The sequence below is a fragment of the Pezoporus wallicus genome, unplaced genomic scaffold (assembly GCF_028554395.1).
Source record: "Pezoporus wallicus isolate ANWC-B61680 ecotype Strahan unplaced genomic scaffold, APGP_CSIRO_Pwel_v1 contig_1181, whole genome shotgun sequence".
Classification (NCBI taxonomy): domain Eukaryota; kingdom Metazoa; phylum Chordata; class Aves; order Psittaciformes; family Psittacidae; genus Pezoporus; species Pezoporus wallicus.
Window position 1 is genome coordinate 3387775 of NW_026641428.1, and position 20823 is coordinate 3408597.

General features: G+C 37.7%; 1 protein-coding gene across 10 annotated transcripts in view; it reads left to right on the forward strand.

Annotated features, from left to right (window-relative positions):
- Positions 1–20823, forward strand: part of B3GALT1 (beta-1,3-galactosyltransferase 1) — a 210368-nt gene that overhangs the window by 49596 nt on the left and 139949 nt on the right. The window contains exons 2-3 of one of the 10 annotated variants that reach the window (XM_057423808.1): positions 17939–18032; positions 18452–18837. The exons of the other annotated variants lie outside the window; for them this stretch is intronic. Coding sequence (XP_057279791.1) covers positions 17939–18032; positions 18452–18496 — 139 coding nt within the window. The 3' untranslated portion in view covers positions 18497–18837. Of the gene's footprint in view, positions 1–17938; positions 18033–18451; positions 18838–20823 lie in introns of those variants that run through there. 10 annotated transcript variants of the gene reach the window in all.

Consider the following 20823-nt stretch of genomic DNA (forward strand, 5'->3'; position numbering starts at 1 on the left):
TCTTCATTACTAGTTGTCATCGCCAAATAATGCACTGTGTGGACTTCATGTCAGTAGGCAAAAAAATTTGTCCTTTTGGCTTCTTCTTCCTGTTTTAGATTTTTTTCCCTTTGTTTTCATCCTTTAAGTTCTTACCAGAAAATGCTTAAAATCTGTTTAGGTCAGCAACAGAAAAAGCATATCCCTCATTTGAATAGTTTTTTGCTGAATTATGAGTAAGTGCACTTATACCATAAAAAGATCAGAAGCGGTCTACATGCTATTCCATAATTACTAAAGTAGAGCTGAATTTCTGTGTTATAAGTTGTAACTCTCTGAATTAAATTATACCAATTAAATATATTTATGAAACTTGTAAGAGTTGGGAAAAAATCACTCTACACTGCAAAAACAGGTCTAGCCATGATTAATGCAGTGTTATGTATGTGAATGGATAAATAATTCATTATTCAGGGAAATAAGTGGCCTGAATATTCATCGATATTCTGTTACATGTGAATTAAGTAAATATAAACTGATCTTTTGGGTAATGTTACTGATATGGCTATGTTTTATAGTGTCTACGTGAGAAAATAAATTTATGAGGAAAAGAGCAAGGTAATGTCAAGCTGTGGAAAAGGCAATCAAAACCTTTGAAATAGAACTTGAACATACTCACATCTTGACAACAAGGAAAGATTATGTTTTTGTTGGCATTTCCTTAAAAATCTCACACTTGCCTGAAAATGTGGTTGTTAATGATACCTGAATATGGTGGTGACAATAACACAGTCTTAAATCAGCATATTGGGTAACTTCATAATTTTGCACAGAGAAATGTGATTTTCTCTTTCATCCCTTAATGCAATTGTATGTATAGAAAGATTACATATGTACATTTCACGTTGTTTGCTTCTCATGGTCCTATTTAATTTGTTTGGAAAAGTCTATATACAACTGATAATGAATGGCATAAGACATATTACGAGGCAGGCAACCATTGCTTTTGACTTAATAGAGCGATTGGGGAAGGGGGGAAATCTGGCAAATTTTTAGTTTGGATTTCTTTTTTTCCTATTTTGACACGAAAGCTAGTTTAATATACAGTGCTCGGTATTCCTTAGTTATTCCACAGATAACATCTGTGAAAATCCAAGATCACTCATGGGTGACCCAAAGAGGACAGGACACAAAAGATTTCATATTCCAGATCTTTTTAAACCAAAGCATGAGCAGGTTTTAGAGTGAAATGAAATGTGGCACCTTCTGTGAACTGAATGAGAAGTAAGGGAAGAGAGGATAAAGCCTCTTGCTTTCTTTAGTATCTCCTTTTTATGACATATTTCTCCCTCTGTAACAAGCATTTACATTTTGAGAAGCCAGAAATCAAGTCATTTTCTATAAACACATACTGGCAGAGAGGTGTGAACTCCTTTGACATCATTCTAATCCTATTTGAATTGTCAGTGGTTAAAAGTTCACTGCTACCATTCTGAATCCTTGAAGGAAAACTGAAGTCAAAGAGAAGCAGCAGACAGAAAAGTTCCAAGGAGAAAAAAGGGAGAGGGAGAATGAGGGGAAGCAATAGAGAGCTCTCAAGTAGAGCATGGTCAGTGGGGAGAATCAAGAAGTGAGGAGGTAACAAGGTGGTAATGACTGACATTCTTATTTTGCAATGAAATGTGAATACCTGCTGTATAGGTTATCCTTCTATTCCTGTCTATTCGTCTATTCGTCTATTCACTCACTGGAAGTGAGTGAACAAGTTACCTGACTGGGTTTAAACCACGACAGGTCCCCTCCCATGCTTCCCTGTGAGTAAGGTAGAAGAGTTTTTGCCTGCCCAAGAAGTAGCAAAGTTTTCTAATAAAGAGAATATTTAAATAGTGTTGTGGGGGTTTTGAAGTGTGTCGTGGTTTAAGCCCAGTCGGCAACGCAGCCACGCAGCTCACTCCCCCCTCCCCACCCCCAAAACTTCCTTCCCCCCGCTCCCGGAGGGATGGGGAGGAGATTTGAAAGGCTATAACTCCCATAGGTTAAGAGCAGTCCAGTAACTAAGCTATAAAACAAACCACTGCTGCTACCACCAATAATAATAATAATGGTAAGGGAAATAACAAGGGAAGAGAATACAACCACTCACCACCCGCCAACCGATACGCACACTGACCTGAGCAGTGATCCCACCCTTCCGGGTAACTGCCCCCAGTTTATATACTGGGCATGACGTGCTGTGGTATGGAATACCTCTTTGGTTAGTTTGGGTCAGGTGTCCTGTCTCTGCTTCCTCCCAGCTTCCCCTCCTCCCTGGCAGAGCATGAGACTCAAAGTCCTTGGTCAGAGTAAACATTACTGAGCAGTAACTAAAAACATCGGTGTTATCAGCGCTGTTCCCAGGCTGAAAGTCAACACAGCACTGCACCAGCAAAAATGCACCAGAAAAATGACTGCTATTGCTGAACCCAGGACAAGGTGGGATGGACATGTTCATTTTGTGTGCATGTTGTTGGTTGGTTTGGGCTTTTATTTTATATATTATAAATATGTATGCATATATATATACACACATATATATTTATATGTATAAACTCATAGAATCATTTAGGTTGGAAATGAGCTTTAAGATCAAGTTGAGCTGTTAACCAAGCACTCCCAAGTCCACCACTAAACCACATCCCCTAGTACACATCTACACATCTATTAAATACCTGCAGGGATGGTGACTCAACCACTTCAGGCAGCCTACTCCAATGCTTGACAAGCCTTCTGGTGAAGAAATTTTTCCTAATATCCAGTCTAAACCTCTCCTGGCACAACTTGAGGCTGTTTCCTTTCATCCTCCTGCTTATTACTTGGGAGAAGAGGCTGACCTCCACCTCACTGCATCCTCCTTTCGGGTAGTTATGGAGAGTGATATGGTATCCCCTGAGCCTTGTTTTCTCCAGGCTAAACAACCCCAGTTCCCTCAGCTGCTCCTCCTAAGACTTGAATATAAAAGTATATACAAACATAAATGTATATACAAACACACAGTATACATATGTATATGTAATACATTTTGCATTATATTTACATATATTTTTAGAAACCAGATATTTTTACTTTTATTAACTGGCACCCTTTTAGAATACCAAGTTGTTGCTTGGGACTGTTGCCCTATTTCAGGGCCTATTTTTAAAGACAATGTCTAGATAACAAAAAACAGGTAGCAACTTCTGTTTATGTATGCCGGCAGTTTTAGGGTCACGTAAGGCTAAAAAAATGTTTGTACTTTGTAAACTTTACTCTGAACACAATGCATGTTGCTGGAATTGACGTGCTAATTCCTATTTTATGTCATAATATGCTAGCATACATGTAGCATGATCATTATGGTTTTTTGTGATTCATGTGTTCTTATAGTAGCAATTTCTAGTACTACAGAGGTGATATATTTTACAAGCTTCATAGAGACCATGATTTCTTTAAACCAGCAAAATAATTTAAACTAAACAGTCTATTACATGTTATTTTATAGCTGTCCACAAAGAGTGTACCCCTGTGGTGAGTAAATCACTTTCCCACATACGTTTCCAAGGTAGCAGGTAGCTCTCAGAGCGCCTACTGAGTATAAACACTGCCAGCTCCTGGTTATCAGAATTATTTCTTCATTTAAATTAGCAGGGAATTAAAAAAAATCACACTTCTATGCCCTCTGTTTGGCACGAAGTATAACAATTCTGTTTACCACAGATTTTAGGACTTCACCTAGTAATCTTCAAAACTGAATTCTCAAACAGCTCTAAGTCCGGCTGAAAGAAGAGGTCTTCCAAAGAATTGAGCTCCCTCTTGTTGTTGGATATGCACTCAACTGTGCTTTAATCTATTCTAGAGGCTAATTAGCTAACTGGAAACAAGAACCCCATCATGTCTCAAAGGCTTTTAATCCAAATAGTCAGAATGCAATGAATGTCAGGGCATTAGGGTGATTTTATACTTTTTATATTTCAAAGGGGAGTGCAGTCCTTTGCTTGACTGGAAAAACAGGACCTCTCAAGCTGAAAAAGGAGGTATCAGTACAAACAAAGTTGAGAACTTCAGCTCTATGTAACTGAACTGACTGAAACACTGTCTTGTTTTAGTTTGGTTTAAAGAAACTAAACATTAGCCTACAATGCCCCCTAAAAGAAAGAAGTACTCAACTCAAAATAACTATAGAGGGTTAAATCATGTTGAAATCAGCTGACTTTCTAGTCATGTGGGAGACAATAATATGGTTTTTTTTTCAGTGTTTCCTGTAGAGTATGTGAACTAATCCATCGCTTATCTAATTTCTTAAATTATCTTAGAGGTTGAGAATAGCATTTTAATTACATTCCTCATTTACCTAATTTAGTTAATCAAATATTAAAATATTACCGTGACAGGCACTGCAATAATATGAAAGCATTTAGCATCAAATATCACTTCATTAAAAGCAAGTTTTAATTTTTCGTACTCCTCCTGTGCCTCACAGTAAGCAACAACAATACTAGAGAATCAGTAATAACAAAAGGCGTTGATTGAGGTTTCACACTTTCTTCCTGAATGTGGCAAATGCTACTGCATGATATAATGCTAGAAGACACAAGGTAAAGCAAGTGTAGTTTCCTCATGTTTAGATCAGCCAGTCTGAAACAAATTATTCCTAGAAAAAATTATTTTTAGAAAACAAACAGCATTAGACAAAGTGGCTTAATACAGAAGCCTCAAACTAACATTCACCAGCCTCTACCAGAAGGAAAGATAATTCTACCTTTCTGTGCTTACTCTTGAAAGTTTGCAGCACCATCCAATGTTTACATCTACTGTTAGTTTGTAATATTTCTCAGACATTAAAAATGTGTTGGGAATCTTTACATCTATTCTTTAGAATTTGTAGACCTAGCTGAGTTTGTCTTTTGGTAAATTGAGTCCTCTAAATATGTTGTTTTCATGCGAGGAGGATTCTTGGAATCCGAATATCCCCCTTCTGTCTTATCTAACGTAAGAACCTGAACTCTCACTCTTTGGAGGCTTTCCTGTGGGTTGGTTTTGGGTCTGGCTTTACACTATAGACAATTACTTTTGTGTCATTGTCGTGGTTTAAACCCAGTCAGGTAACTCGTTCACTCACTTCCCCCCCTTCTTGCCCTCCCCCTACTCCCAGAGGGATGGAGAGGAGAATCGAAAAGAATGCAACTCCCACGGGTTGAGATAAGAACAGTTTAGTAACTAAGGTATAACACAGATCACTGCTGCTACCACCAATGATAATAATGGTAAAGGAAATAACAAGGGAAGAGAATACAACACCTCAGCACCAGCCGACCGATAACTCACCCCCCCAGCCCGACCAAGCACCGACCGATACCTCCTCCAACCCTGCAGATTCCCAGCCCTTCCGGGTAACTCCCCGTTACATCCTGGGCATGACGTGCTGTGGTATGGAATACCTCTTTGGTCAGTTTGGGTCAGGTGTCCTGTCTCTGCTTCCTCCCGGCTTCCCCTCCTCCCTGGCAGAGCATGAGGCTCACAAAGTCCTTGGCCAAACCAAAACATCATTGTTATCAGCTCTGTTCCTGAGCCGAAAGTCAAAACACTGCACTGCACCAGCTACCAAGGAGGAGAAACATGACTGCTACTGCTGAACCCAGGACAGTCGTTCATTTAGTCTAGAAAAGAGCCTAAAAATGAAAGGCTCCTACGTATGTAGAGACTCATCAGGACTCTGATGATAGAAGTTTCTTTCATTTTCATTACCCTACTATATAAAGCTCTTTAGGGTGACAGTGGAAAGTTAGAATTGAATGCCAGGTTGGTTAGAGAGGAACAACACTATAATACAAATAGCAATGATATTATCAAATGTATAAAAAGTAGAGCAATGCATGTAGCGGTGAACATGGACATGAGATAATGATACATGTATCGAGATGTTAATTTACTTAATTAAAAGACGGTAATTTGAAATCATTGGGAAAATTGATGGAGCATAGTACCTGTGAAGAATTTTTCCTGTTTCTTAACTGAGGCAGCATTCGCTGAACAGACAACACAGCACCGTATATGCCAGCTAGGTACAACCCTTGAAAATTGCTTGTTCTGCAGCAAGAAAGCTAAATGGTAAGGTATGTAAAGTGGCATGAATTTAGTTGGTTGAAAAATGAAAGTTGACTTGAGAACTCTGATACACTGATTTCAAGATAGCGAAGGAAAAAAGTCATGGTAGTTGCCCAGATGTCTTGATTTAAACTTGGCTCATCTGGCAAAACTGTTACTGGCATCAGTGTGTCACGATTTCACTCAATAGGTGCTTAACAGGTATTATGAGGAAATCAGCGGGAGTATTTTGAAACAGAGCAATTCAATGAGGCCATCAAGGGAAGAATAAGCTCCAGTAGAAGAGTTAGTAATAGTTGCAAGTAACTTGTTACTGGCAGTCTAAAGTTTGATATATTTGCCTGGCTCATTCATCTTGGGAGATATATATAGGATATAAAACCTACTATTTTTTTGTCATTTTGCTAACACTTAAGTATTAGATAATGTATGTGAAGATCTAAACAATAAATGCTGACTTTTGAAACAAAGTTGTAGAGAGCTGAAGTTTTCTTCACAAAAATAATTACCAAAAGAATATAAAAGGCAGAAATTAAATCAGCCTGAATTCCTTTCTGACATAAAAGGAGATTACCAATTTAAATTACATTTTCTAAAAGTAATTCACAATAAAGTGCTACTTAGAACACTAACTTGCCAATTAAATGTAACTGCTGTAATCCCTTATATTAACCTGGTGACTGCATGTTTTGCAATAAATGTAAAATTTTAAAGTAGTGAGAATGCCAAAAGAATTTTTTTTAGTAAAATAAGAAGTAATGCTCAGAATCCATAAATGTTTTCTTTAGCTAAGTGATAATTTTCTGATAATATCCACATTTTATAACATGTCTACGTCAGAGTGTCCTTATACATCTTAGTTTTTCACATAATTATACCTTTTTTCATTTAGCACAGCGATGCTTTGTCTGTGGCATGAAAAAGAATGAGCAAATGTCACTGCAGAAAGTCTGCAATCTCAAGATTCACCCACAGGAAAAATTCTGGAATCTTTGCTCCTAGTCTACTTTTAATATCTTGCGTCCAAAAAATACTGCAGAGTATTTCCCAAGCGGAAATATTCCATGGTGTTGGCTGAAAAGCAAGACCAGAATCCCAAAACCCATCTACCTGTTAAGCTCTGTCTTTATAAGTATGTGCTTTCCTCTGCTGCTTTTTATTAGCTGTTACTGTACTTTTACCTCTCAAGAGAAATTACCCAAAGTCTTCATTCCTTCCATGCCGAGTTTTAAGTGTTGCTTTAACCATTGCACCGGTCCCAATTCTAAACCCAAATTTTGGTGTTCTTTTAAAATAATGAAAATTCAGGGGATTTTCCTGTTTAGAGGCACTTCACACAAGACACCAACAGTGGTACCGATTTAGGCTACAATTTCCTGTCAGGGTCAATGCATGTGAATTGTGTGTCAGGATTGTTTAAGTACCAGAGTCATCCACAGTCGTACATTGGTTGACTATGCCTCACCAGAGCAGTTTGATACAAGGTGGCTTTTCGATGGCAGAGAAGGCTATTCGAGAGCAAGCGACATTAATTTGTTCTGAATGGTGCTGACGTCCACATGTTTTGGGTACATACTGCAGCTTCAGCATTGCACTCGGAGAGGTGTTGGATTCACTATGTCCCTGCTAGGCTTACATGTAAAATGTTTCCCTGCCCCACTGTTTATTAATAAAATCCATAAGTGCTTGAGTATTTTTCAGAGGGAAAAAGCCTGAAGCTTGCAGTATTCTCATGGAAACAGCCAAGTTCTGTCTTTGGCTTCAGTTGATATTTTGCTATTAATGCAAAATCCACCAGCTTCCACAGGTCCATTTCAGGATACTAACACTACAGTACACTGGTAAAAATCTGATATCCTGGTAGATACAAGTACACATTTCAAGGCTCCTTGAGATTAGGCAGGGAGTTAAGTCCTAAATTTGGACCTATTTTTTCTAATTCCTTCTCAATGGCTCTGATAATTGGATTAATCAATATCAAGCTTCTCACGTGTTTGAGAGCACGGTATCTGGCTTAAACCCAGCTCAGAGGCAATGCTTAGCACTTTGAATTCCTTGGCAGAAATGGCTCTCTTCAGCCCAGAATTAAGAATCAATATTTCTAGGACAGGAATTTAGGCCTCCATTTCCATGTGGCTACCTACAGACTGGTTACTGTAGCAATCATTTCTGAACATCTTGCAGTCCCTGTGGATAACACAGAATAGACTTGGTACCTATTTCAGGACTCTTATTTCCACTAGTGATCAGGGAACTAATGAATATCTGCTGCCTGCAATTTAGTCTGTGTTGTAATAATACCAAGGAAAAATCTGTGTTTCATTTCTCTGTATTTTTCAAAGGATATTTTCCTTGCCAAATTTTTCTTTTGTCCGTTCATCACCTTCTAATACCCCTGATGTGAAACTACTAAGTATAAATCTGGAAATATTTCTTGTAGACGTTTAGTGGGGCTAGTGAGGAAATACTTAAGTGAATAATTTAATAGCTTTTCATATCTTTGCTCACTGTTGTCTCTGAATATATTGCTTTTCCTCAAAATACAGTTTTTGTTAGTTTTTCCACTAAGATACTGCTATGCAATGTACTATAAGATGTAACTGAGTATATTTACATTGATTCATCTGGTTGACATTCCGCTGTTTGACTGTGCAGAGCTAAACTAAAAAAGAAGGTATTAGGAAAAGTAATCTGGAAATAAATCAGTGTTCAGAGATAGCAGAACATTTTGTGACTTTGTGGTATTTATAGAATAATGACTGGGCAGGTGGAAGGAATATATCAAGTACTGGAAATAAACATCTACTTAAGGACTGACTAGTCAGCATGCAGATAGTTGAGTTGGCAGGGTAAAAAAATGTACACGTGAAAGGAGCTGTCCTAATTGTGCAGAGGTTCTGGGGCAATGTGGGATTCATGTAAATGCAGGGAAAACAAATGTCCTACACCAGCCTACAAGATCTGTCTCTTCTAAGAGCTAGGTAACATGGAAGATCTAGCTCAGGTATGTAGGCTGGACAATGCGTTGTTATCTTACCATACAGAGGGAAGGTAAAAAGTACTGTTACAAGAATGATATGCATTTGAAGGAGGATTGCAGTAAGAAATCTCTGTTAGCACAACAATACGGTGAGGATAGGGTGCCTCACAAATTACAAATTTCAGCTGGATCAGAGTGGAGATATTACCGGAGAGGGAAACTTGAAAGGTAGAGAGATCACAAGTGCAGCTCGTCTCTGAACTACCGCAGAAGTTATGTTTAGAACTAGAATAAATCTGAATTTGCCTTTGAATATTATTTAGGTGACAAAGGTGATGAATGAATAGAAGCATGGAGGTGCAACCTCATCTCAGAATTTCATTTTGATGGTTTCTAAATCTGGGAATGTTCAATAAGAACAAACAAGAGTGTCTGTGCATACTGCCTGTACACTGCAGACAAATGTAACCAAGAGGCAAAAGAGAGTGGGGTTTTAACCCCTAGAGGTTGTATTATTTGTTAAACACAACAGGAATTTTAATTATTTTCCAATTAATAAATGTATACAGACTGCACTGACAGAATATTTATGTCTTGGGAGCTAGAGGAAGAATATACAGATTGTAATGACAGCATAATGAATGTAAAATCATAGCATTTTGAGACTCATTATACATAGGTAAGAGTTCAGTATAGTTAAGAATACCCATGTATTCTTGACCTTTCTGGGAAATACAGAAATGGTGCTTAGATGTGAACTTCATTATGGTCTCCAGTGAGACACAGCCATTCATTTTTTAACTGTTTAATTTAGGTTAGTGTTGATGAAAGACTTCTTAGGACTAAATATGGAGATCTCATGGGCAAGTATACTGTTTTATAAGCAGGTATCACCTGCCTAACTAAATGCTTACAAGTAGCTATTTTGTCAAGTTATTCTGTATACAAAATAATAATTAAGTAGAAAATGTAAAAATTAAGTTGTGTTACTCCATACATCGAACTTGGCATTTAGTCTTTGTTATGAAACGTGCTTCCTTAGAAGCACAAATACAATTAGAAAACCATCATCTTGAACAGCAAATAGACAGAAGCATGTAGGCTGTCCTTCAGTGAATGAAAACTGATAAAGAAAATGGCACCTATGGGATTATCTAATAAATGGTTTCTTGTAAACTATAAAAGGTAGGAACATGTAAATCATACACTGGGCAGTCCTTCAGAAAAAGTATCTGGATTTGTACAGACTGGGACCATCACTGGGAGTTTCAGTCTAAACAGCAGGGTCTGGAAATGACAAGAAATAGAACAGGTTTTAATTCTAGACATTAGGCATGGTGTTTAAATCATTTAGTGCAAACTGCTGTGCTGTTTTGTGCCTCTTGTGTGAATAAATGGACAACAGAAATAAAATGGCTTATTGGCCATTCCAGCAGGGTGTTTTAAAATAATAAAGTAGAACTTTTTGCAGCTTTCTGTATATGCTTCCTAGTGAAGTGGTACATGCAAAATATGATAAATTAGAATTTTTAGCTTGAATTAGAATTGGTTTACTGTATAGACAGAAATTAAGGAAAATAGATAATGTGTTTATAATACAAAACTCTGAAATAATTTCACTGTTTAGAAAAATAATAAAAACTGTGAAATTATTACTTCGTTTACACCATGTCTCTTGGAGCATGTAGAATCCAACCAGATGTCTTGTATTAATTTGAGTAGATGGGAGTGATAAATTTTCAAAGCTCTGCTGACCTTGTAGTAGCTATTGCAGATCGCTGTACCTGAAAATCTTCTCCCTTTCCTTTTGTAGATAATTTTATCTTTGGCCAAAGGTCAAAATCAGGCTGCTCGATACGCAATTTCAAATTAAAAGCTGTAATAACAGTTCAGTAAAGTTCTGTCATTCTGCTGTGTAAAGTGATTATACATAACTATATGGTTAAATTTTCTATTTAATTGTCTTCATGTGTTAAAGGAGTCTTAAAATACCCTATGCCATTGTCAGAATAGCATATATAAATACATTTTATAACGTAGATTTACTGATGTGTGTAAGGTTTGGGCTGTGTTTGCTTTTAAATAGAATATTTTTCATGGCACTTAACTCCAAAGTCTTGTCTTAATGCAGTACTTGTTCTGAAGCAATAAGATAAATTTTTAAATAGATGTGTTCATCTTTTGATGTTGAACTCAGGTTTCTGAGTACTCCTAATAGAATAATCTGTCCTACAGAGTTTACTCATATTTTCCTGGTTTATATCATATAATTGTCTAAACACTACTGTTACAAGGTATGGATATAACAGTATCAATACAAACAATACTTCTAAAGATAAATTTACTCATGATGAGCTACACTAGAAAAGCTAAAATAAAAGTTTAAAAAAGCAAATTTTGTGCAGAAAGGAGATTTTAGTATAAATAAGGAACTGTATCTTATTGTTAATAACACTAAGTGTATAAAACTTGAAAGTAAAACCCAATTTCTGAACGGATAGAATGGAAAAAAATCTGCCAGATTTGTTCATGTATGCCTTTCTGCAAGGGGAAAAGTCAAGAACAATTAATCTGATAAAATTTAGTTTAAGTCTGTTCAGATTTGTTAAAGAATTGTTTAAAGATTTTACTTGAGTTTGAACTCACTGGTCAAACATATATAGGTTTTATATTAGACCTGTTTTTTCAGGGAAAGCTTAGTCTTCTGTGAGGGTATATGTGCAGGTAAGGACCCGTGTTGAAAATCAAACATTGCAACTCTGTTATTAAGTACAATTTTACTTGGAGAGGTAACGTAAGAAGACATCCTTACTTTGGCTGCACTTTTACATAATCTGCCTTGTTGAATGAATGGAATTTATTCCATATTTAATATGAAATGTAATTTCTTGGGAAACTCAAACTGGAAGACAAAAATCCATTAACCTGGACAATGTAAATCATTTATTTTAAAACGTATTACTAGAAGCAAAGGTGAACTAAAAAAACTTTCTCATTGGAATCCATTTACTCAGTTGCTCATATACAGCATGGTAGTACATGCTAGTATGTGTTTAAAGGTATAATACAAGCTTCAGTACAAGCTGATGAGGTGGCAGCAGTTCAGCCTCAAAAGAAATCTTGGAGCTTCAGCTTGCTGTGCCTTTTCACTTGACCTAAGTCCCTTGACCTGCATCTTACCTGGGATGCTACAGAGAAGGACAGCAGAGGACTGAGAACACTGTATTTGAGGCATCTCCAGCTTTCTCTAGCCTGAAGACTTTAGGAAGAAAACTTGAGGTTCCCTAGAGTAGGCCAGAACACAAACAATGGGGGCAGCAGTACATAAAGGGAACCTTTGTAACACTGGCAATATACACAGTAAAAGCATTCAAAAGCATGATATGAGTTAAAAGATTGTATGTAGGAAGCTGGGGCAAAGAAACAAACCTGTTGGGCCTAAACGATGACTCCTGCCAACATTATTCTTGTGCTCATGTATTCACTTTTATTCAGGTTTCTTTACTGTGCCCTTTACTGATGGTTGAGTGCTTGGCATAAGCCCTGCCAGCACATACAAGTCTTTCAGGGAGCAACACTGATCCTCTGTGTCAGAAATCCTGCTTCCTCGGTGCCCCAAGCAGGTCATGAGCGAGTCTGATAGCTGTCCAAGCAGCATGGGCACAGGTTAATGATTACCTTGTCCAGTTTCTGGCCGTTCTAACACAGCCCTGTGTGGCTGCTGGATGCCATCCAGTCAGCAGTTTTCCATTCCAGGAAGCTGTGGGTAGCTGTGACGAAGCACAAATCACAGCTATCTGTGCTTGGCCTGTGCAATAACAGCCCATGGTTGAAAACCAGTCAAAGATAAAAGAAATCCAGGGATTTGGCAATGCTGTTTACACTGGTGTCTGACATCTTTGCTGTTCATTAGGGCACTTGGCTAAACATTTTTGTGATCATAGCTTGATATTTCATTAATATTAATGAGCCAAGTTTATGCTGTGTGGAGATCTACTGTACAAAAAAAAAGTAAAACTAGTGCCTGTTAATTAATGTTATTCCAGCTACTAATTTAGTGCCTGTTTCTTTGATATAATCTGTCTAAATTCTTAGCTGCATAACAGATCCAACCCATTTGTTATGACTAATGAAGTCAGGGGCTTCTTAATGGCAACAAATGTCAGCTATTAGATTTGAACCTCTGTCCTTCTATGTGAATTTTGTGGGAGGTTCTTTAAACTCAAGGCTTCAATGGGGAAAGAGAAAACCCTCCCAAAGTAATATGAAGACAGATGTGACCTATACAGTTCTGCACACACTTTTTCTTTAATATTCTTTATTACTGTGCTGTCAAAATATATTTAATATCATGTAAATTCTGATGTAAGAGAATTAGGTAAGTTCTATATCCAGTGAATGACTTCAGTGTTTTGGAATAGTGAAGTCTTGTAGAATTAAGCTGCTGGCCCAGCATGCCATTAGCTTCAGATTATTAATGCAAATTTAAGTACATTAGCACAGTATTTAATATAATAGGGCCTATCCTTCTTCAAAATTCCTATGACTTTGATGAAAAAAGCTGTCAAAGAAAGAGCTTAGTAGTGGCACATATTTAAGTTTACATGTTCCCACACAGGAAATCTCTTTCTTACTTATCGGCTGCTGGATTGGGCAATGTTGGCAAGGTGAGGGTCAGCTGTCCCAACAATTCCTGTCATAAATCAGTGTAGTAAACATCTTCTTTTCACCCAAGCTAATGGGCATGCCCATATGGTTTGCTGTGCCCTCACACAGTCAGGGGAGAGACAATGTGTACAAGGATTTTTTGGGGAAGAGGCCTAAGATCCTCATCCATTTCCATTTGCTCTCCTGCTAAGGGACGTTTATGTTCCCACTGCAATGCTATGGCTCATCTGAAGAACCAGGAAGATGGCAGTATTGCACAGAGCATAGCAATAATGGCAGCACAATGGTAGGGCAACAGAGGATGGAACAGAGGTGGGTGGTTTGAGATTTACAGTCTTCTATATAAGTCTTAACCTTAACCCTTACTATTTTCTTGTCCACTTACTCAATAGGATAGCTTTGGGTGTGGGGAAGAAATCTTCAGAAGTGACATAAACTGTAGTTTTGACCAGTGCCAAATGCAGCAATATGGCATAACTTTGGCAGACATGATTTCTAAATCTAAAAACTCCTAGAGTGCTAAAACAATAAAAGATGAAAGGGTTTACAGCTGCTGTGTGTCAGGTTCAGCGTTGTCCTGGGTTCAGCAGTAGCAGTCATTTTTCTCAGTCTTAGTAGCTGGTGCAGTGCTGTGTTTCTGACTTTCACCCTGGGAACAACGCTGATAACACCGATGTTTTTAGTTACTGCTCAGTAATGTTTACTCTGACCAAGGACTTTGAGTCTCATGCTCTGCAAGGGAGGAGGGGAAGCCGGGAGGAAGCAGAGACAGGACACCTGACCCAAACTGACCAAAGAGGTATTCCATACCACAGCACGTCATGCCCAGTATATAAACTGGGGGCAGTTACTCAGAAGGGGCAGATCACTGCTCAGGTCGGGCTGTGTATCGGTCAGTGGGTGGTGAGTGGTTGTATTCTCTTCCCTTGTTATTTCCCTTACCATTATTATTATTGGTGGTAGCAGCAGTGGTTTGTGTTATACCTTAGTTACTGGACTGCTCATATCTCAACCCATGAGAGTTACATTCTTTCAGTTCTCCTTCCCATCCCTGCGGGGGTGGGGGAGCAAGGGGGCTTACATTCATTCAATTCTCCTCCCCGTCCCTCTGGGAGTGGGGGTGGGGGGGAAGAAAGGGGGCAGGGAGTGAGCGTGAGGGCTGCGTGGTTCTGATTTACAGCCTGGGCTTAAACCATGACAGTGTGTATATTTGAAATATGTCAGTAAGAAATGCAAAACTATCAGTTGTACAGAACTGAGTTATCAGAACAGTGCAGCTCAAAACTGAGAATTGAAGATGACAGACATGTTGATGAACTTTTTTTGTGGCCAAAAGAATCATTTCTAGGATAGAGAAACAGAATATAAAGTAGTCATATGATATACTAAGTATCTCATCTTCAGGAGCATACTTTTTTTCTATGCCTATTAATTTCAGGTGCAAATTGAGGGTAAAACCAGGAATTATTGTGGTTGATTAGCTAGAATCAGAACAGGGTTTAGCAATGACAAATTCCAGAAATGTAAGAGCTGACATATTTGTACATATATGGGGGTTTTCTGGACATTCAGACCACATCTAATACCAAATGAAATTAGCTCCAAAGTCATTCATCAGTCTAGAGGTGAAGATGTTAGTGGGTTTCATGAATACAAGGTCACAATATTTTAGGTAAATCGTCTATCACCGAATGTAGTTTTGGGGAACCCAGTAATATTGGAACACACAACTCCACTGAATGCTTGTCTTATCTTGTTTGCAATTAAAACTTACCCAGTAATGCTATTGCTTAAAAATGACCTGCACTAACAAAGGAAGTAAAATATGATGGAGTTAGTTCACTCTGGGTGCTGCAAGTTATGCTGAACAGCTTAGATTTGATCCATGCCTATCTTGTAAACAGTTATTTTTGTAACTTTTTCAGATAGGGGAATAGGCTCATTTCTTACACATGCTCAATTTGCTGCTATTTTTTCCTCAGTCTTATGTCTAGAGATAGTTGTTTCAAATAATACAGTACCATCACTCTGTGATAACATTTGAGCAAAGTTTTCTCAAGCAGACATACACAGCCAGCCAGGGCCCACAAGTGAAATGATGATGGAAAAAGGCAGCAGCAGCCTCACACTGACCCCAACACTGGCAAGTCTGATCCTTAAGATCACTAAGAAAAAGAACTACACAGCATATAGACACATCTCCAAATGTCATTGCAGGTAATTCTTGAAAGAAATGACCTAACAGCAAGACTCCAGGAGAACATCTGCTTCAGGAGACAGGATGCACAGATAGCAGAATCTGAAGGAAGGAGCAGCCTGGTATCCTGTGCTAGCATTGGAAGCCTGTTGTGTCACTTCAAGCACCTGACATTACAAAAGAAGCAAAAAATACCAAGAATATTGAATTACTAGGAACTGAAAAAAAGAACTTTACTCCCCTAAGACTCCACAGTAATACTGCAGTCTTTCAAATATCAGCTGTCTAACAGATGTGGTAGCTGGAGCATGCTCTATTAGAAGAGGCCTCATAAACTTAGGGGTGTCTTTATGTACCCTTTTCTTCTGCATGACACTGCAAGACCCAGTCAAAGCAGAAGGCTTGATCGAAATACGTGAGGAATCCAGAAGCAGAACAATTTTTGTACATAAAGATGTCCTGGATTCCAGAGTCAGTTTTGATGAAACACTTTGAAGAGCAGTCCTGTCATACCATGGTTTGACAGATACAGCCATAACATACTCTGTGACATAAGCTCTCTGCTGATCAGTTCTTTGCAGGATGATATGGTAGCACAGGGGAAAAGAGGAGATAAAAGATACTTAAGATAAATGATACTCTAAAAGTGATTGTTGTTCTTTGAGATGTTATGTTTAGAATGGATTCCAGAATCTACTTCCCAGTTCATTAGGATGTAGGTGGTAAGGGAAACCTGGGAGATTTTGGCTTTCCAGAGTTTTGCATCCTTACAAGGTAGCAGAAACTGGCACTGGGTACTTTTGTGTGCCTAAGTTGCTGTTCTGGGGTCTCCAAGCTTGCTCAGATGAGGGACAGAGGTCCTGTATAATAGAAGTCATCTTGGCAGCAAGATCTTCAAGCACTACAGCTTTTCTAATGTAAAGATGATAAAAAATGTGGTGCACGAGGCAACCTGTTTTCAAGAGGAAAATGTGATAGAAATTATCTACCATAAGAAAGGCAAATACAGCATCTAGTGATTTAACAGTAGTAGAAGACAATGATGCACCTGAAAACTTCATTCTGTATTTGACCACTTATTACTGAAGGAACCCAAGTATAGAGAAAAACTGTAAATGGGTTTCAGATTTTGTTTGCTTTGCCAGAGACATTCTGAATAGTAAAGACCTGATGCAGCAAATATCCTCTCAAAGGTCGTGCAAGGATAGATTTAATGATGTTTGCATGATAGCTCGATATTAAAATAAGGTTAAAAATAGAGAAGAATAATAGGTGCTCTTTAAAAAAATTCATTTAGTGTGCCAAGTGTGTCTAAACCCATGTGTAGTGCTGAAATATTTGCTTTCTTATAGGTGTCTATGAATAAATGAGGTACAACTTTCACAAAACAATGTCAGTGTTAAGCTTTCCTAAGGAAATAACTAACTCCATCTTACGTTGTGGGTTGTTTTCAAATTCTTTTTTCAAACCAAGTTCAAGTGGAAGGACATTAAAACTGTAGTTGCAATATTTCTGTGACCGTAAAGGCAGTCAGCGTGTTAGGGTGAAGCAAGTTGTATGTTAAGTCTGAACAGATCTGTGGCCAAGGACACTCCAGGCAGAGCTAAAATCTAAACCCAGACGGCTATTTTGTTGACAACAATAATCCCAGATTACACCTGTCTGTTCAAAGTTATACAGGAAAACTTAACAGATGTGAGGCCTGTGAAAAAATATGGTTTTGAAAACTCATTCTGTTTCTGATCTTTCAAGATGATAAATGCACTGCTTTGAGTTTCAGTAAGGAGATTTTAGTGTTTCATTAAGGGCAAGGATGAACTCACAGGGGAATATTTTAAATGAACAACATTCCAATATGATTTTTTAAGACAAATGTTGATTTTTCATTTTATGAATACTTTCTTTCTAGAAGTTTATACCAACTTCATACATACAGAGGCTGGGAAAGGTAGTATTACTTGGGAAACATTTATAGATGAAACTTCTCTTAATAGGTACCAAGTTATTGCAGTATGTTATGCGAAGGTTCTCAAATTCAAATGCAAACCCACAGACAGAAGACAGGAGGACTTACAAAACCAAATTGAGGTACTGTACCACTATTTCACTCATCTAGGTAGGCTGAATGTGTAAACCCCTTTATATTTAGGGTCAGTAATGTATTTACTGAAGTGTGGTTCTAGATTTTCTGTTTCAAAGGTTTCTGTTTTTGCTCCTTTTGCTAGACATCTCAAAACAGGAGCATCAGTATCAGAAAACCGATCAATAAATCACCTTTACAGAGCAAACACAGAAATACTGGAGGAAGTAAACTTAGGGATAAACTCCTCCATTTTTCCAGATATTAGAGAAATATTTTTATTTGTGCCATTTACAGGCAATCTTGTTACTATGCAAGCTGCTGGAATTGACTGTAATCATTGTGCTATTGTATAAAGGCAGGGAATAATTTTTTCTTTGATGAATGAAAAGCAGCAGTTAGAGGGAAAATTGTTCTCTTTTCACAGGATGTTATTGACAAAGCCAAGGAAACAACAACTCTTAGGCCATGAAAGTGAATTTTTTAGGTTTGGAAGATTAATGATAAGACAAGGAATCCCAAAGCACTTCACACAGGAAGAGAGAATATTGCCTACTCTCAAAACATTCTTATTCTATGGATTTCCCTGAAAGCTCCTTTTAAATCATTATTCAAGTGACCAGAACGCAATAATTCTAGGAAAACAGGGACAAAAATCCTAGACATGTTGTCAAAATACTAAAAAAACACAGAGCAAAGATGAGTTGGATGCACTGTTTTATCCTAAGCAATGTGTTGATAGAGAAAATATTTCATTATGTCAAAATGGAATACAGTAATAATTGTAAAAATATAAATATATGCATAAATGTACTAGGGAGTCTTGTAAACATCAAGAAGCGCACCCATTTTTTGTCACTGGAAAGAGCCTTCTACATTTTTATTATCTTTCAGTCAGGTTGTTAAGAAATATATAACACTAAGTGTTTGCAGTTTGAAAACCAAATCATAGAATCATAGAATAGTTAGGGTTGAAGTGGACCTTAAGATCATCTAGTTCCAACCTCCATACCACGGGCAGGGACACCTCTCCCTAAACCATGTCACCCAAGACTCTGTCCAGCCCGGCCTTGAGCATCACCAGGAATGGGGAATCATACCAAATTGTTTCAATAATGAAAACTGTAGGTGCATCGAACCCAAAAGTTGCATCAGTAAAGGTGCTTAAGCATATTTTGAACAGAACTTTGCATTTCGGAGTATGAAAACCTGTGCAAAAGCACTTAGAACAAAAAAATGTAGGAGATTCCTATGGACTCTTAGCTTTAGGTTACTTTTCTCCCCATTTATCTTGAGAACAGGGCTGCTGGCTAGAGGTGTGAAGCAGGCCCCGCCTCTTCCCGCTTCTACAGTAGTTTGTTGGTTTTTTTTCTCTTTTGTGAAGTTTTAACATGCCATTTCGGTCTAAGTAAATCGCACCAAGAACAAGAGGTGAGACTTTTTTCAAATGCCTGTGTCTTTAACAAATCCTACCGTGTTTTTAGAAATGCCACATTCAGTGATAGCTTTTTTCTTGTTTTGTTGTTTGTTTTTTTTTTGTCAGATTGTTTATTGCTTTCTGTTGCAAGGGGAATTATGCAAGTTGTGAGGATAAACATAAGTTTAAATCACATATGTCATATATTCTCCTAGGCAGCTGTAGCTGCATTTCATAACCTGATTTTAGGTTTGAGTATGAAGCATCATAGGTGGTCTCAAGGCTACAGAATTCACCCAGGTCCTGGACAAGCGCTTTCACTGATTAAGATGTTGCAAATTTTTGTTTCTTTTCAAGCCTGTACTTCTCACTGTGCTGATCTCTGGCTTGTTAAGGTTCAGCTTTACCCTGTCTTCTTTTCTCTGTACAGATATATTACGCAAATTAAGAGAGAGCGTGCCATCTCTGTCTAGCTGGTAGGTCCACATCTCGTGCAAAAACCTTATCAGTTTATAGCAACTTAGAACATCAGTGCGGGTTTCTACTTTTTGTCATTGTCTACATTTGTCTCTTCTCAGTGGGGTGAGTGATAAGGTCTTAATTTTTCTACTGTACATCTTTCTACAATTTCCATGCTGTCAAGGATTTTTTCCCCTTGGCTCCCCCAAAAATGACAATACCCATTAACTTTCATTGAGCCAGGAAATCTTTGAAGAAATCCTTGTAGGATACGTGTTAGGAATCCAAGCTGATGGAACAGAATCCAATAGAACATCATGCAAAGGCCTACAACACTTGATTTTTCTGTGCTTCAGAATAGTCAGTAATTTGGGACTGAATCAGCCCTCTAATTGACACAAACTGCATATATTCCAGTATTAAAGTAGAAATAAGCTAATACTATGTTTAAGACACTAATTTGGGAAATCCTTTAGTCACTCCCATGAATTTTAATACACAGTTCTTGTTAATGCATTTTCTGTAATTAATTTTGACAACGGGTGCTAAAAAGAACAGAATTACTAATTAATTTCAAAATATGTATGAGCAAATCCTGAAATTTCTTTAATTGTAGGAGTTCTAATATGGGTCCGTTATTGATGAATAATGTATGAACAGTAGAAAAAATGTTATTTATGGTAGAGAATGTTTATTTAATTTTGTCATTAATGAAAAATTTACATGATTTTGAACTTTTTTCTCCCCTGCAACCTGTGTACTCATATGGAATCTTAAACTCTGTTATGGTGAAAAAGAATCCATGCTCTCTATGTAATATTTGAATTAATTTTAAGCCGATTATGGTAAGAAAGTATGATGTAGCTTTACTTTTAACAACCTTGTTGCAACTGGAATGCAGTTATGACTGACAGCAAAATCTG